Here is a 24,360-nt window from a genome sequence, read left to right as displayed (position 1 = left end):
AGTGTTTAGGAAGCCTGGCCACTATTTCATTGAGGGAAAGAGTGGCGCGGGGACCTTCGCAGCACAGAGCACCATCATTTTTGCAGCGGGCAGTTGATCTGGGTGCACGACGGTATTATAGCATGACAACGGTCTTGAGGAACTACTGTATCATCAGAAGTTGTTCGTTGCAGTAGCATCATCATTAAAAGCCTCTGCAACATTAATATTGACCGAGGTATTTTACCTGTTTTTATTTATCGAAAACTTCTTCTGATTACAGATTTGATGTGGGTTTTGTAATATCTCAACTGGGTGGTCGTCAGAATTTTTTGGGTGCATCGTTTTCCGTGTCTCCATTTTCGCGTCAGTTGATTTGAATTTTGTTCCCAGCACCTATCAAATTTTGTCCGGATCAGCCGGCATCTGCATTGAAATCTGTGCCATGCTCCTTTGTTGTTTTCCGTGTCTTGGGAAATGTGCATATGGCCTCGTTAACCAATCTGATGTTGGAAGGCAATCAATGCTTTAATGGCACCAATTATAACATCTGGAAACAAAGAATGTTGACCATTTTTGAATATAGGCGTCTTGACCAATTTGTTTTGGGCAAAGAGCTCAGTCCTGGTACAACTGGTGCCGATCAAGATAAATTTGATGATCGAAATTGAGAGGCTGTTATGCTTCTTAAACTCTCTGTGATTGATGATCAGTTACCACAGATTCCTTCCGGCAAGACAGCTGCCGAACTCTGGCAACATTTGAAGGAACTGCATGAGACATTCGACAAAAGCAGAGCTTTCTTTCTAAAGTATCAGTTGTTCTCCATCATGATGGACAAATGTATGTCTTTACAAGAACATCTTAACAAGATTAAAGACATTCGAGATCAGCTCGAAACCATTGGTCGGACCATGGAGGAAGAAGATCTGGTAGTCATCACTCTGAAAAGTCTACCAAAATCTTATGAGCACTTCATAGAAACACTCAACATTACCTCCACTAATGTTGATCTGAAGTTTCCAGAGTTATCCACCAAACTCATGCAGCAGGATTGTTGGAAATAGCAGTTTGGTAGTGGTGCTTCATCTGCCTCCTCAGAAAATGCTTTTGCTGCCAGATATCAGTCCTCTCAGTCCTTTCAGCAGAAAGATTCTTCTCAGCCTTCTGATCCTCCTAGGAAGAAAAATGTGCAGTGTAATTACTGTCACAAGTTCGGTCACATGAAGAAGGATTGCCGACAGAGGATTGCTTCTGAACAGAAGAAATGGGGAAGGTCTCATCAGACAGCGAATGTTGCAGAACATTCCGAGCAGACGAAATTTGCTTTTTATGCCTTTATGGCTAAGAGGTCCTCAGATCATGCCCCATCTTCTGCCTGATACATTGACTTTGGTGCATCACGTCATTTCTCTCACAGGCGTGACTGGTTTATTGACTTCTCATCTTTCACTGTTTCAGTGATTTTGTGGTATTCGGTGGAGGTGAGGAGTACACAGTGGTTGGAAAACATACAGTTCAGATCCAGTTTGGTGGGCGCACACTCATCTTCTTGAATGCGTATTATGTTCCTGGTATGGAAATTAATTTGCTGTCTGTCAGCCAGATTATGAGGAACTCTCCTCAGCTCGATGCGGTGTTCAGTGCACACAAGTGCTCCATTATTGACAAGGAAACTCGTCTTACGGTTGCTGTTGGCCTAGAAGATCATGGCCAATACAGGCTTCTTGACACTGGTGATTTTCCAGAAGTGGCTCTAGCAGCTCATGTTTCTCCCATCAACACTTTGTGGCATTAGAGATATGGGCATCTAAACATTCAGTATCTCTCTCAGCTATCTCGGGAAGGACTTGTGTCAGGGTTACCTGATATTCAGACTCAGCAGTTGGGAGTGTGTAGTGCCTGTCAAGTTGGCAAGCAACATTGGTCTTCATTCAAGGATGGAGAATCTTGGCACGCATCTAAGGTACTCCAGTTAATTCATGCTGATATCTGTGGTCCTATGAATACATCTTCTATTACTGGTTGCAAATATTCTTTTCTTATTGTAGATGATTTCAGTAGAAAGATGTGGGTGTATTTTCTAAAACATAAATCTGATGTATTTAGTATCTTTCAGAAGTTTAAGTCCTTAGTTGAAAAAGAGTCTTGTTGTAATATCATAACTCTTAGGACAGATAACGGGGGGAATTTTGTTCTTCTTCTTTCTCCAACTTCTGTGATACTCATGGCATCAAATGCTAGTTAACTGCACCCTACACTCCTTAGCAGAACAGTGTTGTCGAATGTCGCAACTGTACGGTTGTTGAAATGGCTCGTTCCATGTTACAACACAGGAGTGTTTCGAACAAATTCTGGGTTGAAGTAGTGTTTACTGCTGTCTATCTTCTTAACCAAGCACCTACTCAGGCTGTTAAGGGGAAGACTCTCGAAGAGTTTGGTCTGGTCGTAAGCCTAAGATCAGTCACCTCAAAGTATTTGGCTCGGTTGCATATGTTTGGATTCCAGCTACTAAGCGCTCTAAGTTGGATTCCAAAAGCTAAAAACTCATGATGACAGGGTACAGTGATCACCACAAGGCCTATAGGCTGATAGATATAGCCACTGGTCGTCTTAGCTTCAGTTGGGACGTAGTATTTGATGAAGACAGAGGATTCTTTCAGTCTCCTCCTTTTGAGCAGTGTTCTGAGGATCAGCCTCACAATGTTCTTCTTCTGGTAGGTCCACCTGATGGGAGGGATGATGCAGCATCAATATTTGATGATGCACTACCTGAGCTTCCTCCGGAAAATAACCCTCCTCTTGCTGCTCCTATTGTTCCTGAGCCTCCTCCACCTCCTCCTGATATTGGTTCCTCTACTCTCCGGCCTAAATGGTGGGCTAAAACTATTGGTGATCTCCGGGATAATGAGCTCCTTGAAGGTAGAACTTCCAGAAATAAGAGCAAACAACAGTCTACAGTAAATTTTGCTCTTATGGCTAACCTACACAGTATTTTTGAGCCTCAAACCTATTCAGAGGCTAAGGGTACACCTGAGTGGGAACAGGCTATGGAAGCTGAATTCCAGAGTCTTCAGAAGAATCACACTTGGACCCTTTCTGATTTTCCTGCAGGGAAAAAGCCCATTAGCTGCAAATGGGCTGATGGAACCCTAGACAAGTATAAAGCTCGCCTTGTTGCCCGAGGGTTCTCACAGAAGGAAGACATCGACTATGAGGAGACCTTTGCTCCTACAGCCAAGATGAGTACCATACGGCTTGTCCTTGCCTTAGCAGCTCAGTTCAATTGGAAAGTCCATCAAATGGATGTAAAGAGTGCTTTTCTGAATGGTGACTTACAGGAAGAAGTCTACATGATGCAGCCTCCAGGATTCAAGGTTGTTGGTCAAGAATAGAAAGTCTGTAGATTAGTCAAAGCACTCTATGGTCTGAAACAAGCTCCTCGGGCTTGGTACATGAAAATTGATCAGTACCTAACAGATCATGGCTTTCAGCGGAGTCCATCTGATGCAAACCTGTATATCAAGCATACTGGTGATGATATTTTGTTTGTGGTTGTCTATGTGGATGACCTTATCATTACTGGCAGCTTAGCACATTTGATCCATGGGATCAAACAGGATTTGTGTAGCACTTTTGATATGACAGATTTGGGACTTCTTCATTACTGTTTGGGGGTTGAAGTCTGGCAGATTGAGAACATCTTTCTCTCTCAGTCCAAGTATGCCAGAAATCTTGTGGACAGGTTCAAAATGCAGGATTGCAAACCTGCCACAACTCCTATGGAACCAGGGCTCAAACTTTCAGCTCAGTCATCCTCACCACTTGTGGATGAAACTTTATTCAGGCAATTAGTGGGCAGCCTCATCTACCTTACTGCCACTAGACCTGACATCAGTTTTGCAGTGAGCTACATTTCACGCTTCATGTCAGCTCCTAAGGTTGATCATTGGATAGCAGCGAAGCGTGTGCTACGTTATGTGCGTGGCACTCTTGATTATGGACTTCTGTACACTGAGAGTTCCGATCCCACTCTCAATGGTTACACAAATTCTGACTGGGCTGGTTCGGTTGATGACCGTAAATCTACAGCTGGGTATGTGTTTAGTCTGGGATCCGGTGCTGTCACCTGGACTAGTAAGACGCAGCAGGTAGTGGCTCTCTCCTCGACAGAAGCAAAGTATCAGGGAGCAGTTATGGCATCTTGTGAGGCAGTTTGGCGTCGACGTATGCTTGCGGATATGCATGTTTCCCAGGCAGGTCCTACTCCCTTGTTCTGTGATAATCAGGGAGTGCTCAAACTTGCCAAGAATCCAGTCTTCCATGAACGAACAAAGCATGTGGAAACTCATTGTCACTACATTCGACAACTTATTGAAGACGGATCCGTTCAGTTGCTGTATGTTCCCACAACGGAGCAGCCAACAGACATCTTCACGAAGCCCCTTGGTCCTGATAAGTTTGTAAAATTCAGAGGGTTTATAGGTGTTGTAAATAGATTGAGCATTAAGGGAGGGTATTAGAATAATGCTATTTTAGTGTTTAATACTCATTCAGATAAGATCGTCTGTGATCTTATTAGCAGTTTCTTAGAAGAAAATTGCTGTTTCTATTTCTAGAAATACATTTGTATTATTTATTAAGGTTCATTGCTCATTGTAAATCAATTCAATCCATTCATTGATTAGAGATCTCTTCTATTCATGCTTCCTTCGGGAGATCAACTTCTTCTTTTTGACATCGGAGAATCTTTCATGGCTTCCAACCATTTCATCAGAGTTATCATCATCCCCATCATGCTTACCACATCAATGAGCATCTTCACCAAGTTGAAGATTGTGTACCTGCACAACTTCAATAGCAAGTACAACCAAATCTACAGAAGCATGATGTTAGCCATATCAAAATCACAGAAGCATTTCAACTTTATTCATATTAGATACCTAGATTTACAAACAAGATACATATACTCTTCAACATCTTGCTAGGGACTTTATACACCCTAGACTACTCCTTAACGACATTCATTCCATCTAGGGTTTCAATGTGTCTTCCAAAGGTATGACATACCTTACTACATCATATAGCAAACCCTAGAAACAATTCAAAGTACATATAGATCTACAAAGCATCTAACAACCTTTCAAAATATATATGTTAGAATTCTCACTAGGGATACATACAAATCCTAGATTTTATACAAAATCAATCAAAGTTAATCACAACTTAGTCATTAACCTGACCAACTTCCACTAGGGTTAGTTCCAAACCCCTAGATTTTCAATCAGCCATCAGTCAATTGCTAATGTGACCAACTACTACTAGGGTTAGTTGCAAACCCTAGATTTCCGAGAAATCATCAATTTCAACCATATTTCGAGCAATCACAAATCTCAAATCACCATATTCCAGAGATTTTACTTTGACTAAGGTTCAATTCTAAAACCCTAGATTTCCATTTTCACAATTTCAACGATCATTAAATTCATAGATCCCAAATTGTTACATTTCACACTAGACAATGTTACCACTAGGATTTTAACTGCAAAAACCTAGATTTTCATTTTCCAACAATCATCTAATAGATTTCAGATTGTTATATCACACATACTAGACAATTTCAACTTCACTAGGGTTTAGCTATAAAAACCCTAGATTTCCGAATATCATCATCCTAGAATCTTAGACAAGGACTTCCATTAAATCCTAAAACAAGGACTTCCATTACGTCCTAAGACAAGGATTTTCATTAAGTCCTAAGACTTATGATCATCAATAACTAGGTCAACACACATATCTAGGAGTTCATAATCATTCATAAGCATATCATATGTCTGACAACATTAATACATCTGACCTAGACCAACCTAGGACTTCAACCAAAAGGGCATCTATATATATGTTTAGATTTTATCATCATGAAAAATGCATTTCATATCATGTGTTAGTCAAACCCAACTTCACAACAATATCAAATAAGAGTTAGACACGCAATCATTTTGATTACACTAGGGTTTGATCAGACAAACACACATACCAAAGAAAATCAATTCTAAGACAATACAAGGGTCTTGCTCACACATTCGATCAAACCCTAATGAGCTAGGGTTCCAATGCAGAAACATAGCAAACCCAACATAACCAAAACTTCAAGGACTTGAGATTTTAGACCTTATCATTCCATCCTAACAAGTTAGGTTTTCCGATCATACCATAATCCTAAACAAGACATCATCAATAAAACTTCAACTAGCATTTCACAACATCCCTTAGTTACTTAGAATTTTAGACATTCACATTAGCATACCCTTCAGTTAGGGTTTTCCAGAACCTATTTAGGGTTCTACATAATCAAGAGTATGAATGGGGTGGGTAGATTTATCAAGAGATGAATCACCCAAACAAGAATCACTAAGATTCAATACAGCTAGTCATAACAGAGTTAGTAATAGATAATCAAATGACTAATCTTTTCAATCAATATATTCAAGGCATACCTTTGTTTCTTGACTAACCTTGTCTTGAGAGATCCTCCTTCTTTCAGATTTTTTCCCTAGTCAAGACAACATAGGGAGAAAGATGATTAGTATTTAATATAATTAAAACTAAATGAGTATAAGAACCCAAAACTGAAAAGACGCAAGATACTTATCTTTGGGAGTTGTTGGGGCCTCCCTCTAAAGCTTGAGGGAAACCTACAAACTATGCAAAAGTGTCTTTTCCTATAATTTCTAAAACATATAAAACAAGATATGTAAAGCTATAAGCAAAGGAATTAATAGTGTAAGTTCCTAATGTCGGGTTCTTCGGGCTTGACTTTCTTTGAGTCTCCTTCCATAGCAAGGTTTGCTTGATCTCTTCCTTTCTTCTTATTCTTTGGATTCTTAGGACAATCACTTTTGTAGTGATCCTTCTTATGACATTTGATTGCACTCTATCTTAGACATGTCAACTTTCTTCCTTGGTCCCTTTGATCTCTTTCCTTTATGATGAGCAACATAAGCATTTGATACTCCTTCAGGATTGGCAACCATTGAGATCCTCAATTCTTCTTGACTATAGGCAGTCCATAATTCTTCAAAGGTGGGGGCTACCTTCCAACTGTTGAGACCTGCAACAAATGCACCTCAAGCGGGTGGTAATATTAATAGAGCAGTGATCATTAGTTCTTTGTCCGGAACAATCTCATCGATGGCCAAGAGATCATCTCTGAGTCTAGCTATCTTCACAAAGAAGGTTGCCAAAGTATCTTCTTTAGTCATCTTCGTAGTCCTTAGCTCATTCTTCAAACTTGCTACTGTACCAATGTTCTTAATGGTGAACAACTTCAACAAGGCTTCATACATCCCTTGAGCATGATCGATGTTAGCTATGAATGGGAAAAGACTGTCTTTTATCCCTTCTACCATCAAATTCATAGCCACCAATTCTAAATCCTTGAATTTCGCTTTGTCAGCATCACTGGGTTCTTCTGTAGACTTCTTTACATTTTCGTTTTGCCAAATCCAACACCTTGTTCTTCTCGACGATTAGGTCAATCCTCTTCTTCAAGGATCTGAAGTTAGAGGCTCCTTCAAGTTTGTTCTAACCCTTGATGGAGTTAGAAATCTTCCTTGAATACAATAAACTCCTTCCCTAAGATAGTAACTATGAATGGATCAAGTGCTTGAAACTACCTTTTTCTTCCTTCTTCACCAAAGCTTTGATTCCATGTTGGAAAATCAAAAAGGCAGTAAAGATTTTCTTGATCTGGATAATTATGTGATGTTTCTTATTATTATTATTTTTTATGTCTTCTTTCTTTAGTTCATCAAGCAATTACCAAAAGCAGCAACACATAAAAAAATAGACACTAGATGTAGGCACATGCCAGGGCAAAACCCCCCTCGAGGGGGAAACCCAGTCAAGATAATTCTTCCTCTCAGTAGTATTCTTTGAGACTCTTCACCCTAGACCAAGACTAGACCTTCCCTGCACACCAAGTCAGCCTCCTAGAAGTTCGACCTCTTCCCAGCAACTTCGACTATGTAACAACTTACAACAACTGGCAGCTTCCGACAACAGTGAAACTTGGAAGACTTCGATCTCCTAATCTAGGGCACGAAACAGAGAGAGAGAGAGAGAGAGAGAGAGAGAGAGAGAGAGAGACAAAATTTTTTATTTTCCTTGTCTCCTTAGATTTCCCCAAACTCGCACTCACTTCGGCTTCCCAACAATAGACTTCCCAGTGACAAGAGAACTTCACACTTCTGCCCAACAACAAGAGAATTTCGCACTTCTGCCTAGCAACAAGAGAATTTCGCACTTCTACCCAGCAACAAGAGAATTCGAACTTGATGAGAGAATGATACTCCAAATGAATTCGATGTCCTTCCTTTTATAGGCTTCCTGTGGGGTCGAATAGGGTCCTTAGGCCGACTTGATATTCTCTTAGGCCGACATGGTGTGGAGGTTACATAATTTGTATTTGACTCAATATTTAACCTTTTTATATGATTTGAAAGCCCAAGAAGGGTCTCTTTAAATGTAAAATAACTCTATAGACTCAGAATAAATCTTAGAAGTCCTCAATGGGGACTTTGACCTAAAACATGGTGACCCAAGCATGAAACCGATGCTTTAATAAGTCACAATAATAATAATAATAAATCTTTCCTTTATTCTTTTGACAAGTACATTACATAATGACTCAAGTACATTATTGAAGACCGAACATGGTTACATTTTCCAACATATTTTTCCATATTTTCAAAATTCAGTTTCCTATAAAAATGCCAAGTTAATAGTTGAAGGCCACCTCATCAATTCAACTTGGGGATCAGATATTATCTCCTCCTTGATTATCTCAAACAACAAACGAGAGATATGTGAGGATATGTTTAGATCCATTTCTTTTGGATCTTGATGATTATTGTAATTAAGACTTTCCACAGATTTTGGATCTGAAACCTATGTAGTTTTTCTATAAATTAAAAAAGGAGGACCAAGGGTTGGATTCTGAAACAAAGAGGTCTTTTTGTTGTGTGTTTGTCAAATTATATGATTTTTTACAAGTGCCAACATGACTAGAATATTATGATCAATAATACAAAGATTCTTGTGATGGTTTACTCAACCTATGTTTCTTTAGTGATAGTTTTCCTTCCTATGTGATGCCAATTTATGGTTTGTCTTCTGATGTTTAAATAAGATAATGTGACAGAATTCATTATTTTAATGCTCTAGTTCATATATTTTAAACATCTGCACTCTTTCTTCTAAAGCTTGCAAGATTCATGTTTCATGCCCTGCTATAGTGGATTGTTATCTCTTTATTCTACTCCCATCTCAAATGATGTTTTGATAGGTCTACAGTCTGCCATCTACCCTGCCTATGTTCATCTTGATTCACACAGTCAACATCTTGGTAATTGCACTTAAACCTTATTGATTGACCTCATCGCCCAATGGATTAATTGTTTGATCCCGACCAAACCCTATTTCCAGCACAACCCTACTAAATATCTAGTCATTGTTTAAAGACACAGCTAGTTGCTAAGCTTAGTGATTAGGTTGTCAAAGAGAGCCCTCTCTGGATTGAAGGGGCTAGCTTTCAATCTATAAGATTGGTTTGAAAAGGTTACCTTAGAGGGAATTTTTTGTTACAATCAAGAAAAATTTCCGAGTGATAACATCTTCAATGCTAATTGTCCATTTTTAATTTTCAGTTTTAACTTTTGAGTCTTGACTCTAGATATTGATGACCTCAGACTGATTCTTTGTCTCATCACTCTTTACTATTTTTGAGTTTGAGTTTTATCAATTTATTATTCCAGTCTTCAGGCTTTAGTATCTACCTATAGTCTATTTTGCTTAGTACTAATTGGATTCTAGAATGATGAATGGTGAATTACAATTTTAAATGAGTTTAGAATCTAGAATGATGAATGATGAATTTAATATTTAAATCAATGTAGATTCTAGATTGATGAATGGTAAATGATGAATGTGGATCAATGTTTTTCATTATTGAATCTCATGGTGTATGGATGAATGATGAGTATTAATGATGTATGCATCAGTATGAATGATGAGTATGGAACATTGTATTTCATTATTTAATTCAATGATGTATGGATCAATGTATTTATGCTTTCATTATATATATATACACCCCAATGTCACCTTGAGCCCCCTAAATTTCCCTAAAATTCGAGGGTACTCCCACACGTCCCCCTTGTGCATCTCCCCACACCTGCATCCCTCCATCCCATAGTCTTGGTGGAATTATAAAAATTTGAGAGTTAACAGGGCACAATAGTCTACAACAGGAAACTTACTGGAAATGCCATCGATGGATGTGGGGATGCATCCCTTGGCTTTCACAGCAAGGCTTTTTTGGGAAAAAGAAATAGTAGAAGGAATTATAATAGCCATTTTCAAAAGATGTAGAAGGGGTGGTTGTATCGTGTATCAATTTTTTCTTCTACTTTCTAGTCCAAAATGAATTATTGTATATTGCCAATGACTGGCTAGACACTTGTGAGCTTTAACTTGCTCGGAAGTTATAAATGTGCTTATTCAGCAACTTAATTCACTTTTACATTTATAATTATGAAATTGTTTTGAAGCATTTAACACTTAAAAAAATCTTCTTTTTTTGGTATTTCAAGCAACCTGACATAATAGGAAAATGGCAATCTGTGAATTACTAAATATACAACATCATGATGAAAATGATGTCCTGTCACCATCAAAATTGAAACTTCCGCAACCTTTGTAATGATGGCAGTTACTGTAACTTCCCAACAAAACTGATGCTTACATGTGAACAAAAGTTCTTCCCTCAAATATCTGCTCATTTTGGTTCAGTTGTTTGTATTGCTAATCCAGTGCTACTGACTACTAAATTTCCATCATGCCATTTCTGTGTACATATTTATCTGATAAGTTTACTTTGTGAAGTCTGAAGATGATTGGCTGTAATTTTGTAAATATGTTTATCATAGTTTGCATGCGGATGGTATAAAACATTGAGGTCAACACAAAATGTTTTAGTAAGTAGATGTGAAGAGTAAAATTTGATATATACTACAGTACATATTATTCTGACATTGTGTGTTTCTCTGTTCACGATTTTTTGTTTGGATGTTAGCAGCAGTTCCCACCACAGAAAATGCAGAAAATGCCTCGAGTACAAATCAAATTTGTAATCCTCCTTTTGTTCATGCTTTGGCGGTTCCAGAGGAAAATATGGATGGGAAAAAAAACCAGGTTGTTGCTGCAGCAAGAGGTGATGGCACCATTGAAATTATTGATCTCAGATTTGAGTCACACGTGACAGGAGCAAAAAGTAAGCAGTCATCACGTGCTAGAAAAGGATTTCAGTCCAAATCATCAAAAAATACAATTGTAAATGAGAACATTGCAAGTGGGGAAATTACAAAGGGAATGAGGATCCAATTGCATGCAGGTCTAGGAGGTCACAGTACTGCTGCTTCCTGTGTGTAAGCAGACCTTATAATTCCCCTGTTCTAATTTATCAATGCTAACATTAGTTTACAATCAAAGTGGATATCCTAACTGGGATGTAAGCTATTTCTAATGAGAAATAAGATGGATATATGCAGGGCGTTCTCAAGGTTTGGCGAGGCAGGCAAGTTTATTATTTCTGGCAGCAATGATGCATCTGTCAAGCTATGGAATTGGACAAGTCAGATTGGAAGTAGCAGCAGGAGTGAAGGTCCTTTAAGTTTCAGCATCAACAACAAAAGAAAAGTGAGTATATTTTGCTGTTGTTGCACCAAAATTTTCTTGCATCATGTTTTGTATACTAGACTTTTTTCTATTACCAATAGTTAATAGAATATATTTAGCAATTGTTTTTCTATCATTATCATCTTCATTTTATCTGGATAGTTTATCGTAATCTTTGATAACTAAAAACAAAAGACAGTTTTTTGAATCAGTTTATTAAATAGTCAGAAATAGCCCCATGTTAGTCACTTGGTCATATTTTATCTTGTAGTCCTTTTTGTCTTTAATGATGTGGTCTATGGAAGCATTATTAGGATGTTTTCTAATTATAATATAACAATGCACCTGCTCATAAATTGGGTTGTGAGCTAGTTCACATGATTAATATGATGTCCTAGTGAGGAAGCTCTGATTAGTGGAGTGAATAGTTGCTTCCCAACTGTCATGTACATGATCCTCTCTATTGCATTAAAAGCTTCCCTATCTTGATTTGGTTGGTCATAATGGATGGGGTCTTCTCATTGTATATTATGTGTTGTCTCCTTTGTTGAGCATGTGTACTGATTGCATAGTCGTTGAGTATAGTGGATAATGTTGTCATTGTTCCTTTTGTTCTCTCATTTATTTAATTCATGTGCACATTGTTGCCTCAAAATTTAGTAGGTCTTGTGAGGGGAGCTCACAAGGCAAGAGCTAGACCAAGTGACAACACTATGAGGTGTGGCCCATTGTCACCACAACCACTACCTCTTGCTCTTTAGTGGATTTTCACCACAAGGGAGGCTTCCCTATGTAGGTCACCTAAAGGATATATCAAGTCCAAGGTTTGGAAGTGACAAGGATAGAGCTAGGATAGGTACTCAACTTAAGGACAAGGCTCAACAAGCTCAAACAAGGCAATGCATAGCCTCCTAGTGGCCTATCTAGGGCACAAAGTGACCTAGGGTTTTAGAATAGGAAAGGTCAACAGGTTTACCTAGGTGCACACGACCAAGAAAAGGCTTGAATAAGTAGATATGATCAATTTCCTAGGAACAACAAGCCTTCAGCAAGCCCTAAGTTGAAGCCAAAGGCAAGACTAGGGGTTATCTAGGGCAAAAATTGCCTAGGGAAAATGATGTCAGTCCTAAAAGGAAGAATTAGCCGTGTGAAAGAGGTGATTTTGAGGCAATGACTTCACAACTACACGTTGAATCCTCCCGCAAGCCAACGCATAAACCCCAGTTGAATTCTAATCCTAACCCTAGGCTAGCAACTTTACTTAAGAGGCTGAAATGAAGAAGGGGAGAAAAATGTATTTGGTAGGTGGTTTATGGTGTGATCAACAATGTGAATAAGGTTAATGCTTGACCTTGGGTAATGGAGTCAATTGGAGATTTAAATAGGAGAAAAGACTAAACCCTAGGATGGAGTAAGGGAATATGGAAACCCTAGCTTCATACCCTAGCTCTCATTTTATGAGGGAACAAAGTCAATGAGGAGAGCTTGACATGAAGAATCACCCATCGGATTCTCACACAAATTCTTAAAAGGGTAATGCACACAATACCATTGCGAAGATTTCATAATTTTTTTCTAATAATAACTAGCACACAAAAACCATAATAATATCCATTCCATGCAATAGCCATAAAGATATTCAAATTCAAAGAATACCTACAAGAAAAGTGCATGAACCAATCCTTTATTGTTCCAAAATGACATCTCCAAAACAAGAGAATAGCTCCATAAGCAAGAATTCCACAACGGATCACATCTCCACATGATACAAGACAAATTTTAGCTAGGTCGAAATCTCTAAGAGGTCTGAATTGATCCACAAGTGATGATACAAATGAAATGAAGGTGACCTCTACTTATATGAGGTCTACCTCAAGTATTTTAGCCTAATGAAGCCCCTAACAAGAAGTTTGACTTCAAATGAAGTTGGGTTACAAGCCAACCTACTAACTTAATGACAAAATAGACATAAATGTGCACATGTGTGAGTCGTAACCTCTCAAAATGTTGATGTCATGCCTAGTTAAGGCTCCAAATGCCATGCCAAGGTGTTGTGAGGTGCCCAAATGTGTCAAAATGCCTAGATCATCCAAAATTTGAGCAATTTCCCTCAAATCCACCTCAAATCCTCCTCTGGGTCCCAAGTGCATTTGGGGTGCCATCATGTGGTCTCCATGGGTCTCAAACTATCAAATAAGGCCTCCTTCTCTCTAGCGTTAAGGCTTCTCCAGGTGCAACAAGCCCTCCCTAGTCTCTTAATGGGAGATAATTCTCATCTGGATTCCAAATCAGGTCCTGCCCATCAGGCTGTGTTAAGGCTAGCTTGGGGGCACACTAGGTCCAATGGTCTCCTCAAGAAGAATCCTTTGCGCTAACTCAAAGTAGACCAATGTCCTAGGTCCTGAAGGTTCTCTGGGACATGTAACATCTACTCATTGTATCAAGAGGCTCAACTCTCTCAATGTTGTATCTGCTAAGGCCATGTACTTCTTTGAAAGGCTTGGGTACCTGTGGAGTGGGTGCCCTCAAGGCTTGGGCTATTGTTGACCTATTGTCGCTCAAATTGTATAGGCACGGTGTGACAACGACTCAGGGTAGGGGTTGTCACTCTGATCCCTGCCCTCTCTATTTTAGTTGTCTCCCAATAGCAGGTTATGGGGGGTAGTCCTTATGGAATGTGAGAATGCAAGATTTGTTGGCCTTCTTGTCCTTCTTGTCCTTTGCTCACTTGCCCCAAAACTATCCTGTGAGAATGCAAATTGCCAATTTGAGGAGCTCGAGTTGCCTTTATATAGTAGTCTGTCTAGGATGAATGGATGTGTCTCTTGGCTAGGGCCAACTTGACATGGAGGGATGTTGACTTGTCACTTTTGAAGCCAAAATTTTCATTTCAAAAATTCAAATTTATATCTTTTAAAAGTCACAATAGAACTTTGACTTAAAATATTTTTTTCTTTTGACTCAAGCATTTATAAATATGCTTTAGAATGATAAATACAATTACATCAAGTGACCAAATGTACATTATGAAGCCTGACCATAGTTACAAATTCAACAGCTTAAAGGAAGCAAAACACTCTAAAAAAATGCTCTAGGAAAGAAGGTTCAAGAGCTAGGGTTTTGAGATTTTCAGTGAAAACAAGTGTTCACAAGGTCAAGAACAAATAGAAAGGGTTCTTTACAATGATAATCAGCTATCCCAGGGCTCATGAAACCCTTAAGAAAGTCGTCATGTTGTGAGAAAAGAAACTAGGGTTTCCCTCTTAGGGAAACATCTAGGGCAAGACATTTTATGGATGAACTTTGAGTGGATGCCCACCAAATTGATAGGTTAGGCAACGTAGACCTATCTCCTGATGTTTAGGCTCTCAAATCACGAAAAAGACTCCTGCCTAAAATTTTTCTCTGAGCCCTATTTTCCTCCCTACCCTTAAAAGGACCAAATTTGAGAAGAGAAATTTATGGAGAAAATATAAGGTTGATCATCAAGTGATAAGACTAATGCCTTGTTGTATGGGGATATGGAGTCAAGGATGTTTAAGATAAGCCAAATTCCTATGAAGGAGGTCGAAATTGTATGCCCTAGCTATCAAAATTTCAACAATTACCCACTTAATGGAATAATGGAGAATAAGAAGAAGTACTCCACTAGGAACATTCATTACATGTTACAATGAGTAATGCATACATCGTTCATCTAGATAATCTTCAATAAATTGATCTTCAACAAATTAGGGCACACAATTTCAACGTACAATCAATAGTTCCATGCACTAGACATTCCAGAAAAATATATTCAACAAAATATTCCACTTACAAGATAACATGCAATATATCCTTCCATTAGACCAAGAAATAACTGCAAAGAATGTCAAAATCAACTTCCATATATCAAAATGCATCCAAGTATCTCCAAAATCACCCACAAGAATCAAGTACGAATTCTCTAAGAGGTTCGAAATTCACAAGTTTGATGATGATGAGAGAGTCAAATGAGCTCTCTTATTTATGCATGTCAAATGATATCTTATTTAGCCAAAGAGACCCTCAAATTGTAAAAGAATGTGCTTGATACGAAGTGAGGTTACATGCCAACCTCATAGCAAGTGCAAAACATAAAAATTAGCCCACAAAGGAGGCTGAAATGATGATGTCATGCCTGCTTAGGCCCTTTTAGGGCAAGTGTTGGGCTCCTCCTATGCCGATTCGAGTGAAGAGGGCTAAAAAAATCCTGATCTATGGGTTGGTCCCTAAATGCCCATGCAAATCATCCTGTGGGCCCTAGTTTTCTGTTTGGGGAACAAAATGGGTCTCATCGGTCTCCTGGTGATAGAATAGGATGGTTCTAATCCAACATTGAGGGCTCAGAGTATGGTTCTAGCCCTCCCATGTCTCAAGTGGTGAGACAAACCTCATTTGGGCCTCAAGTCTGCTCCCATAGCCTATACATACTAGTAAGCTGGCTAGGGGCATGCTGGTCCAAGTGCATCATCTCATGAATAATGTGGGGAAAAGCATAGACTGCAGGGGGTGTTGTAGGTTCCCATGGAATGGAATGATGCTCTGCAAGTGATAGGAGTCCCTTGGCTCCCAACACTTCACCTGTAGGGTGTCATATGCTCCTCTCGTGGTCTTGGCCCCAATTATGTTACCCAACCCATGATGAAAACCACCTGCCAGTCACACACAATGTCCAATGTTGCATGTGAAATTTCCTTGAAATTGTAGCTATTGGAATTTACTCTTCTAACTAGTTAGCATTGTATTAATTTCCCGATTAATATTGAATAAATCACACTACAATTCCTCACAAATAAATTCTGCAAAAGATGAATAAAATGTTAGAATTGAGAAACTAGATGCACACACACAATAAAATCGACACAATAATTTTTGGACAATAGTCCCCGAAAAAACCTTGAAGGGAAAACTGGTGCAACAGATGAGGGTTTATTTTATTATTATGCAACAATAAAATATGAGTACAATAATCTGGATACCTTATTGGCAATCCTCCGACAAATCTACAGGAAAATAAATCTGGAGAAATTTCTCCCTTCTGCCAATAATCTCGCCCTCCCTCGGACTTACTTGAACCCCACTGAGAAAACTTGGAATCCAGGAATTTGCACTGCCTGGCCTGGGAAAATCATACTGCCTATTAACTGTCTCAAGATGAGTTTTCCTGCTGTTAGTGTCAGTGTTTCCAGCCTTCCTCTAGTGATCAAATATGCTCTTACAAAGTGGTCTCAGAGTGTCAAGGTCAAATTTTGTCATTTCAGTGAGTCTTCAAGCAAAATTTGGTCACTAGGCATTAGGTCTAGGGTTTGCTCTCACTCTTTTCAAAGTTGCCTAAATGTCAATCTATGTCACTATTCAGCTGAGTCTATCACCATTCATAGGGTTTTCATTATCATCTCAGTGTCTAATGAGTCATTTTACACCTTGTTCATGCTTCAGTTGCACCTAGGCAAGGTCATTTCCCTCTCCTAGGATTTGAAAGCTAATTTCTCTTGAATGGTCAAATCATTAGAAAAACTTGTATCCAAATGTTCATACACCTTCCCCTATCCTTCATGTACCTTATTAAACATTTCCCATCCCTTAGATCCGCCAAATTCCTCATTTTTGCACAAACCCTAGTTTCTAGCTACAACTTGGCAAGTGTCTAGGTTTGGCCTGTGTTTTGCCTTTTTGGACCCCTACCCCTCGCTCAATCTCTGAGATTCCACTTTCCCCTGCTTCCTAACATCCCTCCCTACTTCCAAAAATTTCCCCAAGAATTTAGAAGCCTCTTATCCCCTTCATTTCGCTTCATTTCGACAAAATCCCTTGTTCCACACATCGGGATAAGTTTCACTCAAAAGCCATTTCAGAGCAATCAAAGATGAATTTTGGAAAACTAAGAGAGGTTTTTGTCCATAACATGCCAAAGAAGAAAAACCTCCTTCACTTTTTGCACAGGTGTCATGGTTTTATAGAAATGTCAAAATTACAATCGCTAGATCCAAGGAAGTTGGCCAAGGCACTAAAACGACGGAAAAGGCCCGATCCACTCCAAATTTTGGCCAAAGCCTCTTTGACTGAGCATGGTACTTGATTGGGGACTTCCAGCCCAAATTTCAAAAATTTTTGAGCATTTTGGGTCATTTTTTATTTTTCTGGCAAAAAACAGGTTTTCTCCACCAATGGCGCGCGACCCTTTCGTTTGGCAACTCCATTTTGGAAAAACTCAGCATTTCTGGATTTGTCATGGAAAGTTACACTTGCTCAGCCATTACCAAGAAATTTCACCAAGTTTTGGGCCTCCAGAAAGTGAAAAAAAAGCAAAAAATGACTTTCTGCTACATTTTTGACACACAGGAAGCAGTCTTGGGAGATTGCAATTTTGGAGGGGCAAATGACAACCAAATTCAGAAATTCCACTTGGGTTGGAAAGTAGACATCCAGACCTTTCCAACAAGCCCACTTTTGCCTCATTTGGACACCTGGAAGTGCCTCAAAAGTGCCTCCAAAGGCGCGCGACCCATTCAGGAATTGCGCGTGACCCATCAGGCAGTTTGCACAGGAAATCAACCTACAGCTCAGCAAAACGCAGTTTTGACTGGATTTGACTTTTTGGAGTTGATTTTCATCCTCCTTGTTGTAAATGATGTAATTTTATGATATTTTGACACTTATTTATCTCTTCTAGAAGATTCATTCATAAGATAGGCAAAAATTTAATGAATGAATTGGTTTCCTAGCTTATAGAGGCAAGTTGTTTTGACTGCCTAGATTGTAGTGCTTTGTTTAAAATTGGTTGAAACAGCTCCTAGGATGATGAGCTCGACCCCTAGAGGCAAGGAAAGATGTTAGATTGCCTATATTATGTACTTTCTTGGTCATTTTCATGGTTGGACTCTTGAGGGAGAAACTCTTATTGTATTACTCACTGTATCTCTGCAATTTTTGGCAAAGGAAGACCAGGGTTTTGCAGTCCTTTTTGGGATTTTTGTGGTCACATGTATTGATGGTGTGTTTCTCTTTGTACTTGTAAGTGTGTTATGTGAATCATTTCCTTACTTTTCCTTCTGTAAATTAGGCAAATGAAGTGTTAAAGTAGAATTCATGACTGTCATGCTCTGCTTTTAAGTTTGCTTAATATGAATGTTTTCAACTGTTTAAGGGGAATTCAAGGTTATTGCTTGCTCTCCTTAACTCCTCACCGGTCATTCTCATCCATCCACCTCTATCAAAGGCATCAATACTGTTTCCTACCTCGCCCCAAAGAACCCCCTGCAGAAACTGTGTCCAATCCCCGCACCAAAATTTGCCCTTCCCCAACTTTCCACCAAAACCCTAAAAATCCCAAATTAAACCTTTAGATCAGTTTACTAGCCTAAAATCAGTGTTTCCTCATTGGCTATCTCGCCCGTTGAAGATCTTTACCGAGATAGACCGGAGAGAGCCCTCTCCTGCCTCGTAGGGCTAGCTACGAGGCTAAGTGGTTTGATGTTGCCTTGGAGTTTACCTTTCTCAGCCTAAGGTGAAATTTCAAGCGCTAACATATTGGCGACCATACTGGGAAGAACAAACTTGTTTGTGGGTTGATGTGTTTGTTTCATAAGTCTTAGACGGAGCCTGAAGTTATGCCAGGTAGCCTTCGAAACGCTTTTGCTTTGCATAAGCGGAAGTAGATAAACGCTGCTTCAGTCCATCTCCGTGAGCTTGTGAATACAACACTTCATTTGCATTTTACCCCAGTACATGTATCAAGTTCAGATCTGATTGTTGATAGTGGACAACGATCAGACACTGACAAGGCTGAAATCATTCACCTGGCGACTCTTTTCACTGAAGAATCCAGCAACCTGTGCTTCATGGTGACTTCACTGCAGAGAGATCAGTAGCTTTGAGCTTTTCAAGATGGATCGGATTGCAAGAAGATACGCTCCCCTGAGCCGAGATCACATCCCTGGTTTTCCAAATAAAATTCCGAAGGTAGATTGGTCAAGGAATTTGCCTACATTTAATGATGATGGTAAGAAGGATGCTGCTTTACATCTAGTTAGATTTCATATGCATATTCGCAAGTTGAAGGTTGATTTTCCTGAAGATTGCTTGATGAAGATATTCCTGGCCACTCTAGAAGGTGAAGACCAATCTTGGTATGAAAGTTTGCCGCCTGCTTGTATTTACTGTTTAAAGGATTTTCATGCCTTGTTCATTGAAAGATATCAAGCATCTTATCCATCATTAAATTTAGTTCAAGACTGTTGCAAGCATGCTTATAGTTTTATTGAAAGCCTTGAGAAATATTATGAAGATGATAATTTTATGGATGTTGAGATCATGGAGGCTCTGTATGAGAATCCATTTCAACAACATGAAGAGAACCTAGTGGATACCCATCAAGATGATCAGGAAATTTTGCAGCAGAATCAAGATCAGTAGCTTGAAGATGGCCATATGGCTGAAAATGATGAAAGGGAGAATGACATTTCAGATCTTCCCACAGAAGGCAGCAGCATGCAAGTAAGTCCAGTGCTGATTGTAGAGTGTGGTAATGTCCAGTCAGCTACTTCAGAACTACATTCAGATTATGATGACCAAGAATACCTTGAGCTGAATCCTGAAAAGGAGAATTTTGTTGTTGAGATCATAAACAGCGGTATGGATTCAAATGTTCTCAGTCGTGCTGCCAGTCTGTCATTAGAACCGAGTCTTCATGAGGAGGTCATTCAGTCAGCTCATGAACAACAAGGTGAGATCTTTGCTCAAGCAAGTGAAAAAGTTTCTCTGAATGACCTTGTGGTAGACAACATACATGATAATCTTGTGCTTGATAATATTGAAGAATGTAATAAGGATCTTGATAATTTGGTTGTGATATCATATGAAGATGACCTACCATATTGTCAGACTACAGAAGATCATAGCATACAGGATTACCTTTCAGATTCTTCATATGTTTCATGTGCTGAAATGTTTTTCCAAGAAGAGATCTGCTCATCCATTTGTTCGGAGTTTTTTGAAACTTATGAGCATACTTTTACTGAAGCACATGATGAAGGCAGATCAGAATTTGAAACAAAGGACACCTTGTTCTTTCAGCAGGAGGTGGCAGTGGCAAATCTTCATGCTTTTTACGATCCTCTAGCAAGTTTGTTGCAGACGGCAGTGAAAGTGATTATTGTTGTGTTCAGTGATGAAGGAGATCATGGTCAGCTATGTTTTTGGATGCCCAGTGATAGGTTTGTATTGTTGACCAGAAGATCTAATCAGGAGAATCAATCAAGAAGGCATCTGCTTGATTGGTTGCATTGGCATTTTGATATAGTTTGATGTATATTGTCTTGTAAGAAACACAGGTGGTTGTCATCATGATTTCAAATCTTGATGGACTGCTGCCCTTCAATAAGCTTTGTAAGTTCTTGTTTTAGTTAAGTCAGTCATGAGTCATTTGTGAGTCAGTTTTCAGTCATGTAGGTTTCATAATTGAGTCGGTTTGAATCAAGTTTCAGTCAATAAATGAGTCAAAGTCTTGTATCGTTTGCCGAAATAATGGACTCCATAGCCCAATGGACGAAGGCGCTGGTCTGCTCTCCCAGAGATCTGCGGTTCTTGGCACCTCCAAGGAGCTATCATCCCCATTGGAGCCAATGTTAGTGTCAGTCTTTCCAGCCTTCCTCCAGTGATCAAATATGCTCTTACAAAGTGGTCTCAGAGTGTCAAGGTCAAATTTTGTCATTTCAGTGAGTCTTCAAGCAAAATTTGGTCACTAGGCATTAGGTCTAGGGTTTGCTCTCACTCTTTTCAAAGTTGCCTAAATGCCAATCTATGTCACTATTCAGCTGAGTCTATCATCATTCATAGGGTTTTCATTATCATCTCAGTGTCTAATGAGTCATTTTACACCTTGTTCATGCTTCAGTTGCACCTAGGCAAGGTCATTTCCCTCTCCTAGGGTTTTGAAAGCTAATTTCTCTTGAATGGTCAAATCATTAGAAAAACTTGTATCCAAATGTTCATACACCTTCCCCTATCCTTCATGTACCTTATTAAACACTTCCCATCCCTTAGATCCGCCAAATTCCTCATTTTTGCACAAACCCTAGTTTCTAGCTACAACTTGGCAATTTTCTAGGTTTGGCCTGTGTTTTGCCTTTTTGGACCCCTTCCCCTCGCTCAATCTCTGAGATTCCACTTTCCTCTGCTTCCTAACATCCCTCCCTACTTCCAAAAATTTCCCCAAGAATTTAGAAGCCTCTTATCCCCTTCATTTCTCTTCATTTCGACAAAATCCCTTGTTCCACACATCGGGACAAGTTTCACTCAAAAGCCATTTCATAGCAATCAAAGATGAATTTTGGAAAACTGAGAGAGGTTTTTGTCCATAACATGCCAAAGAAGAAAAACCTCCTTCACTTTTTGCACAGGTGTCATGGTTTTATAGAAATGTCAAAATTACAATTGCCAGATCCAAGGAAGTTGGCCAAGGCACTAAAACGACGGAAAAGGCCCGATCCACTCCAAATTTTGGCCAAAGCCTCTTTGACTGAGCATGGTATTTGATTGGGGACTCCCAGCCCAAATTTCAAAAATTTTTGAGCATTTTGGGTCATTTTTTATTTTTCTGGCAAAAAACAGGTTTTCTCCACCAATGGCGCGCGACCCTTTCGTTTGGCAACTCCATTTTGGAAAAACTCAGCATTTCTGGATTTGTCATGGAAAGTTACACTTGCTCAGCCATTACCAAGAAATTTCACCAAGTTTTGGGCCTCCAGAAAGTCAAAAAACAAGCAAAAAATGACTTTCTGCCACATTTTTGACACACAGGAAGCAGTCTTGGGAGATTGCAATTTTGGAGGGGCAAATGACAACCAAATTCAGAAATTCCACTTGGGTTGGAAAGTAGACATCCAGACCTTTCCAACAAGCCCACTTTTGCCTCATTTGGACACCTGGAAGTGCCTCAAAAGTGCCTCCAAAGGCGCGCGACCCATTCAGGAATTGCGCGCGACCCATCAGGCAGTTTGCACAGGGAATCAACCTACAGCTCAGCAAAACGCAGTTTTGACTGGATTTGACTTTTTGGAGTTGATTTTCATCCTCCTTGTTGTAAATGATGTAATTTTATGATATTTTGACACTTATTTATCTCTTCTAGAAGATTCATTCATAAGATAGGCAAAAATTTAATGAATGAATTGGTTTCCTAGCTTATAGAGGCAAGTTGTTTTGACTGTCTAGATTGTAGTGCTTTGTTTAGAATTGGTTGAAACAGCTCCTAGGATGATGAGCTCGACCCCTAGAGGCAAGAAAAGATGTTAGATTGCCTATATTATGTACTTTCTTGGTCATTTTCATGGTTGGACTCTTGAGGGAGAAACTCTTATTGTATTACTCACTGTATCTCTGCAATTTTTGGCAAAGGAAGACCAGGGTTTTGCAGTTCTTTTTGGGATTCTTGTAGTCACATGTATTGATGGTGTGTTTCTCTTTGTACTTGTAAGTGTGTTATGTGAATCATTTCCTTACTTTTCCTTCTGTAAATTAGGCAAATGAAGTGTTAAAGTAGAATTCATGACTGTCATGCTCTGCTTTTAAGTTTGCTTAATATCAATGTTTTCAACTGTTTAAGGGGAATTCAAGGTTATTGCTTGCTCTCCTTAACTCCTCACCGGTCATTCTCATCCATCCACCTCTATCAAAGGCATCAATACTGTTTCCTACCTCGCCCCAAAGAACCCCCTGCAGAAACTGTGTCCAATCCCCGCACCAAAATTTGCCCTTCCCAAACTTGCCACCAAAACCCTAAAAATCCCAAATTAAACCTTTAGATCAGTTTACTAGCCTAAAATCAGTGTTTCCTCATTGGCTATCTCACCCGTTGAAGATCTTTACCGAGATAGACTGGAGAGAGCCCTCTCCTGCCTCGTAGGGCTAGCTACGAGGCTAAGTGGTTTGATGTTGCCTTGGAGTTTACCTTTCTCAGCCTGAGGTGAAATTTCAAGCGCTAACACCTGCCTCCCTCTACCACTGGAAAGAAGTCACTCTGCCTTCCAGGTGATCTCCTAGCCTCCAACAACTGAATCGACCTCCTTTCTAGCACTTCAAACTGGTTTTATGGCCACTCACATTGGCTATGTGACCCTCTCTGCAGAAATATTCGGCCTCCCTGTTATTGTTGATCTACTGCTGTGAATTCTATTGGAAAACTCCTTTGTTGCTTCCTCTATCACTGATGCTTTCCTTCTCTGGTTCAAACTCCTCTTCCGACTAAATCTTTGCGACTGGATAGTTCGATTTGCAAAGGAACTCGCTCTCCTTGTGTCTCACAACTGTGTTTATCTCCATCCTGTTGATATGCTCTTATAATCCCTCGTCGGATCACCAACGACCATGATTAAATCGTTATCAACGACTAAAATCTTCTTGGACTCGATCTGTGTGAGTCTCTAGAGCTTTCTTGATATTTCTCAATTAATTGATGTTAATTAATCAATTTTCCTAAGTTAGACTTAGGATTTTTTTAATTATTGATCAGTTAACTTAATTGAGTGGTCTCTAGGTGTTTTCTCTCGAAACCTTTTTTGGGTTTTGGAGATCTTGTATTCCTTACCCTCTCGACACAAATTGAGACTAGAACACATGTCCGAT

General features: G+C 39.3%; 1 protein-coding gene across 1 annotated transcript in view; it reads left to right on the top strand.

Moving 5' to 3' along the window:
* LOC149160853 (uncharacterized) overlaps nucleotides 1-24,360 on the top strand; it is a 322,505-nt gene that overhangs the window by 266,115 nt on the left and 32,030 nt on the right. Inside the window, exons 7-8 of the mRNA XM_089436805.1 lie at nucleotides 11,114-11,465; nucleotides 11,589-11,736. Of these exons, the coding sequence (XP_089292931.1) occupies nucleotides 11,114-11,465; nucleotides 11,589-11,736 (500 nt within the window). The remainder of the gene's footprint in view (nucleotides 1-11,113; nucleotides 11,466-11,588; nucleotides 11,737-24,360) is intronic.

This window comes from Pinus tabuliformis, chromosome 5_2, assembly GCF_031772625.1.
Source record: "Pinus tabuliformis cultivar Carrire ecotype Pingquan chromosome 5_2, CPIR1, whole genome shotgun sequence".
NCBI lineage: Eukaryota > Viridiplantae > Streptophyta > Pinopsida > Pinales > Pinaceae > Pinus > Pinus tabuliformis.
The sequence above is the reverse complement of the archived record's forward strand: the minus strand, read 5'-3'. Positions and strand labels throughout refer to the sequence as shown.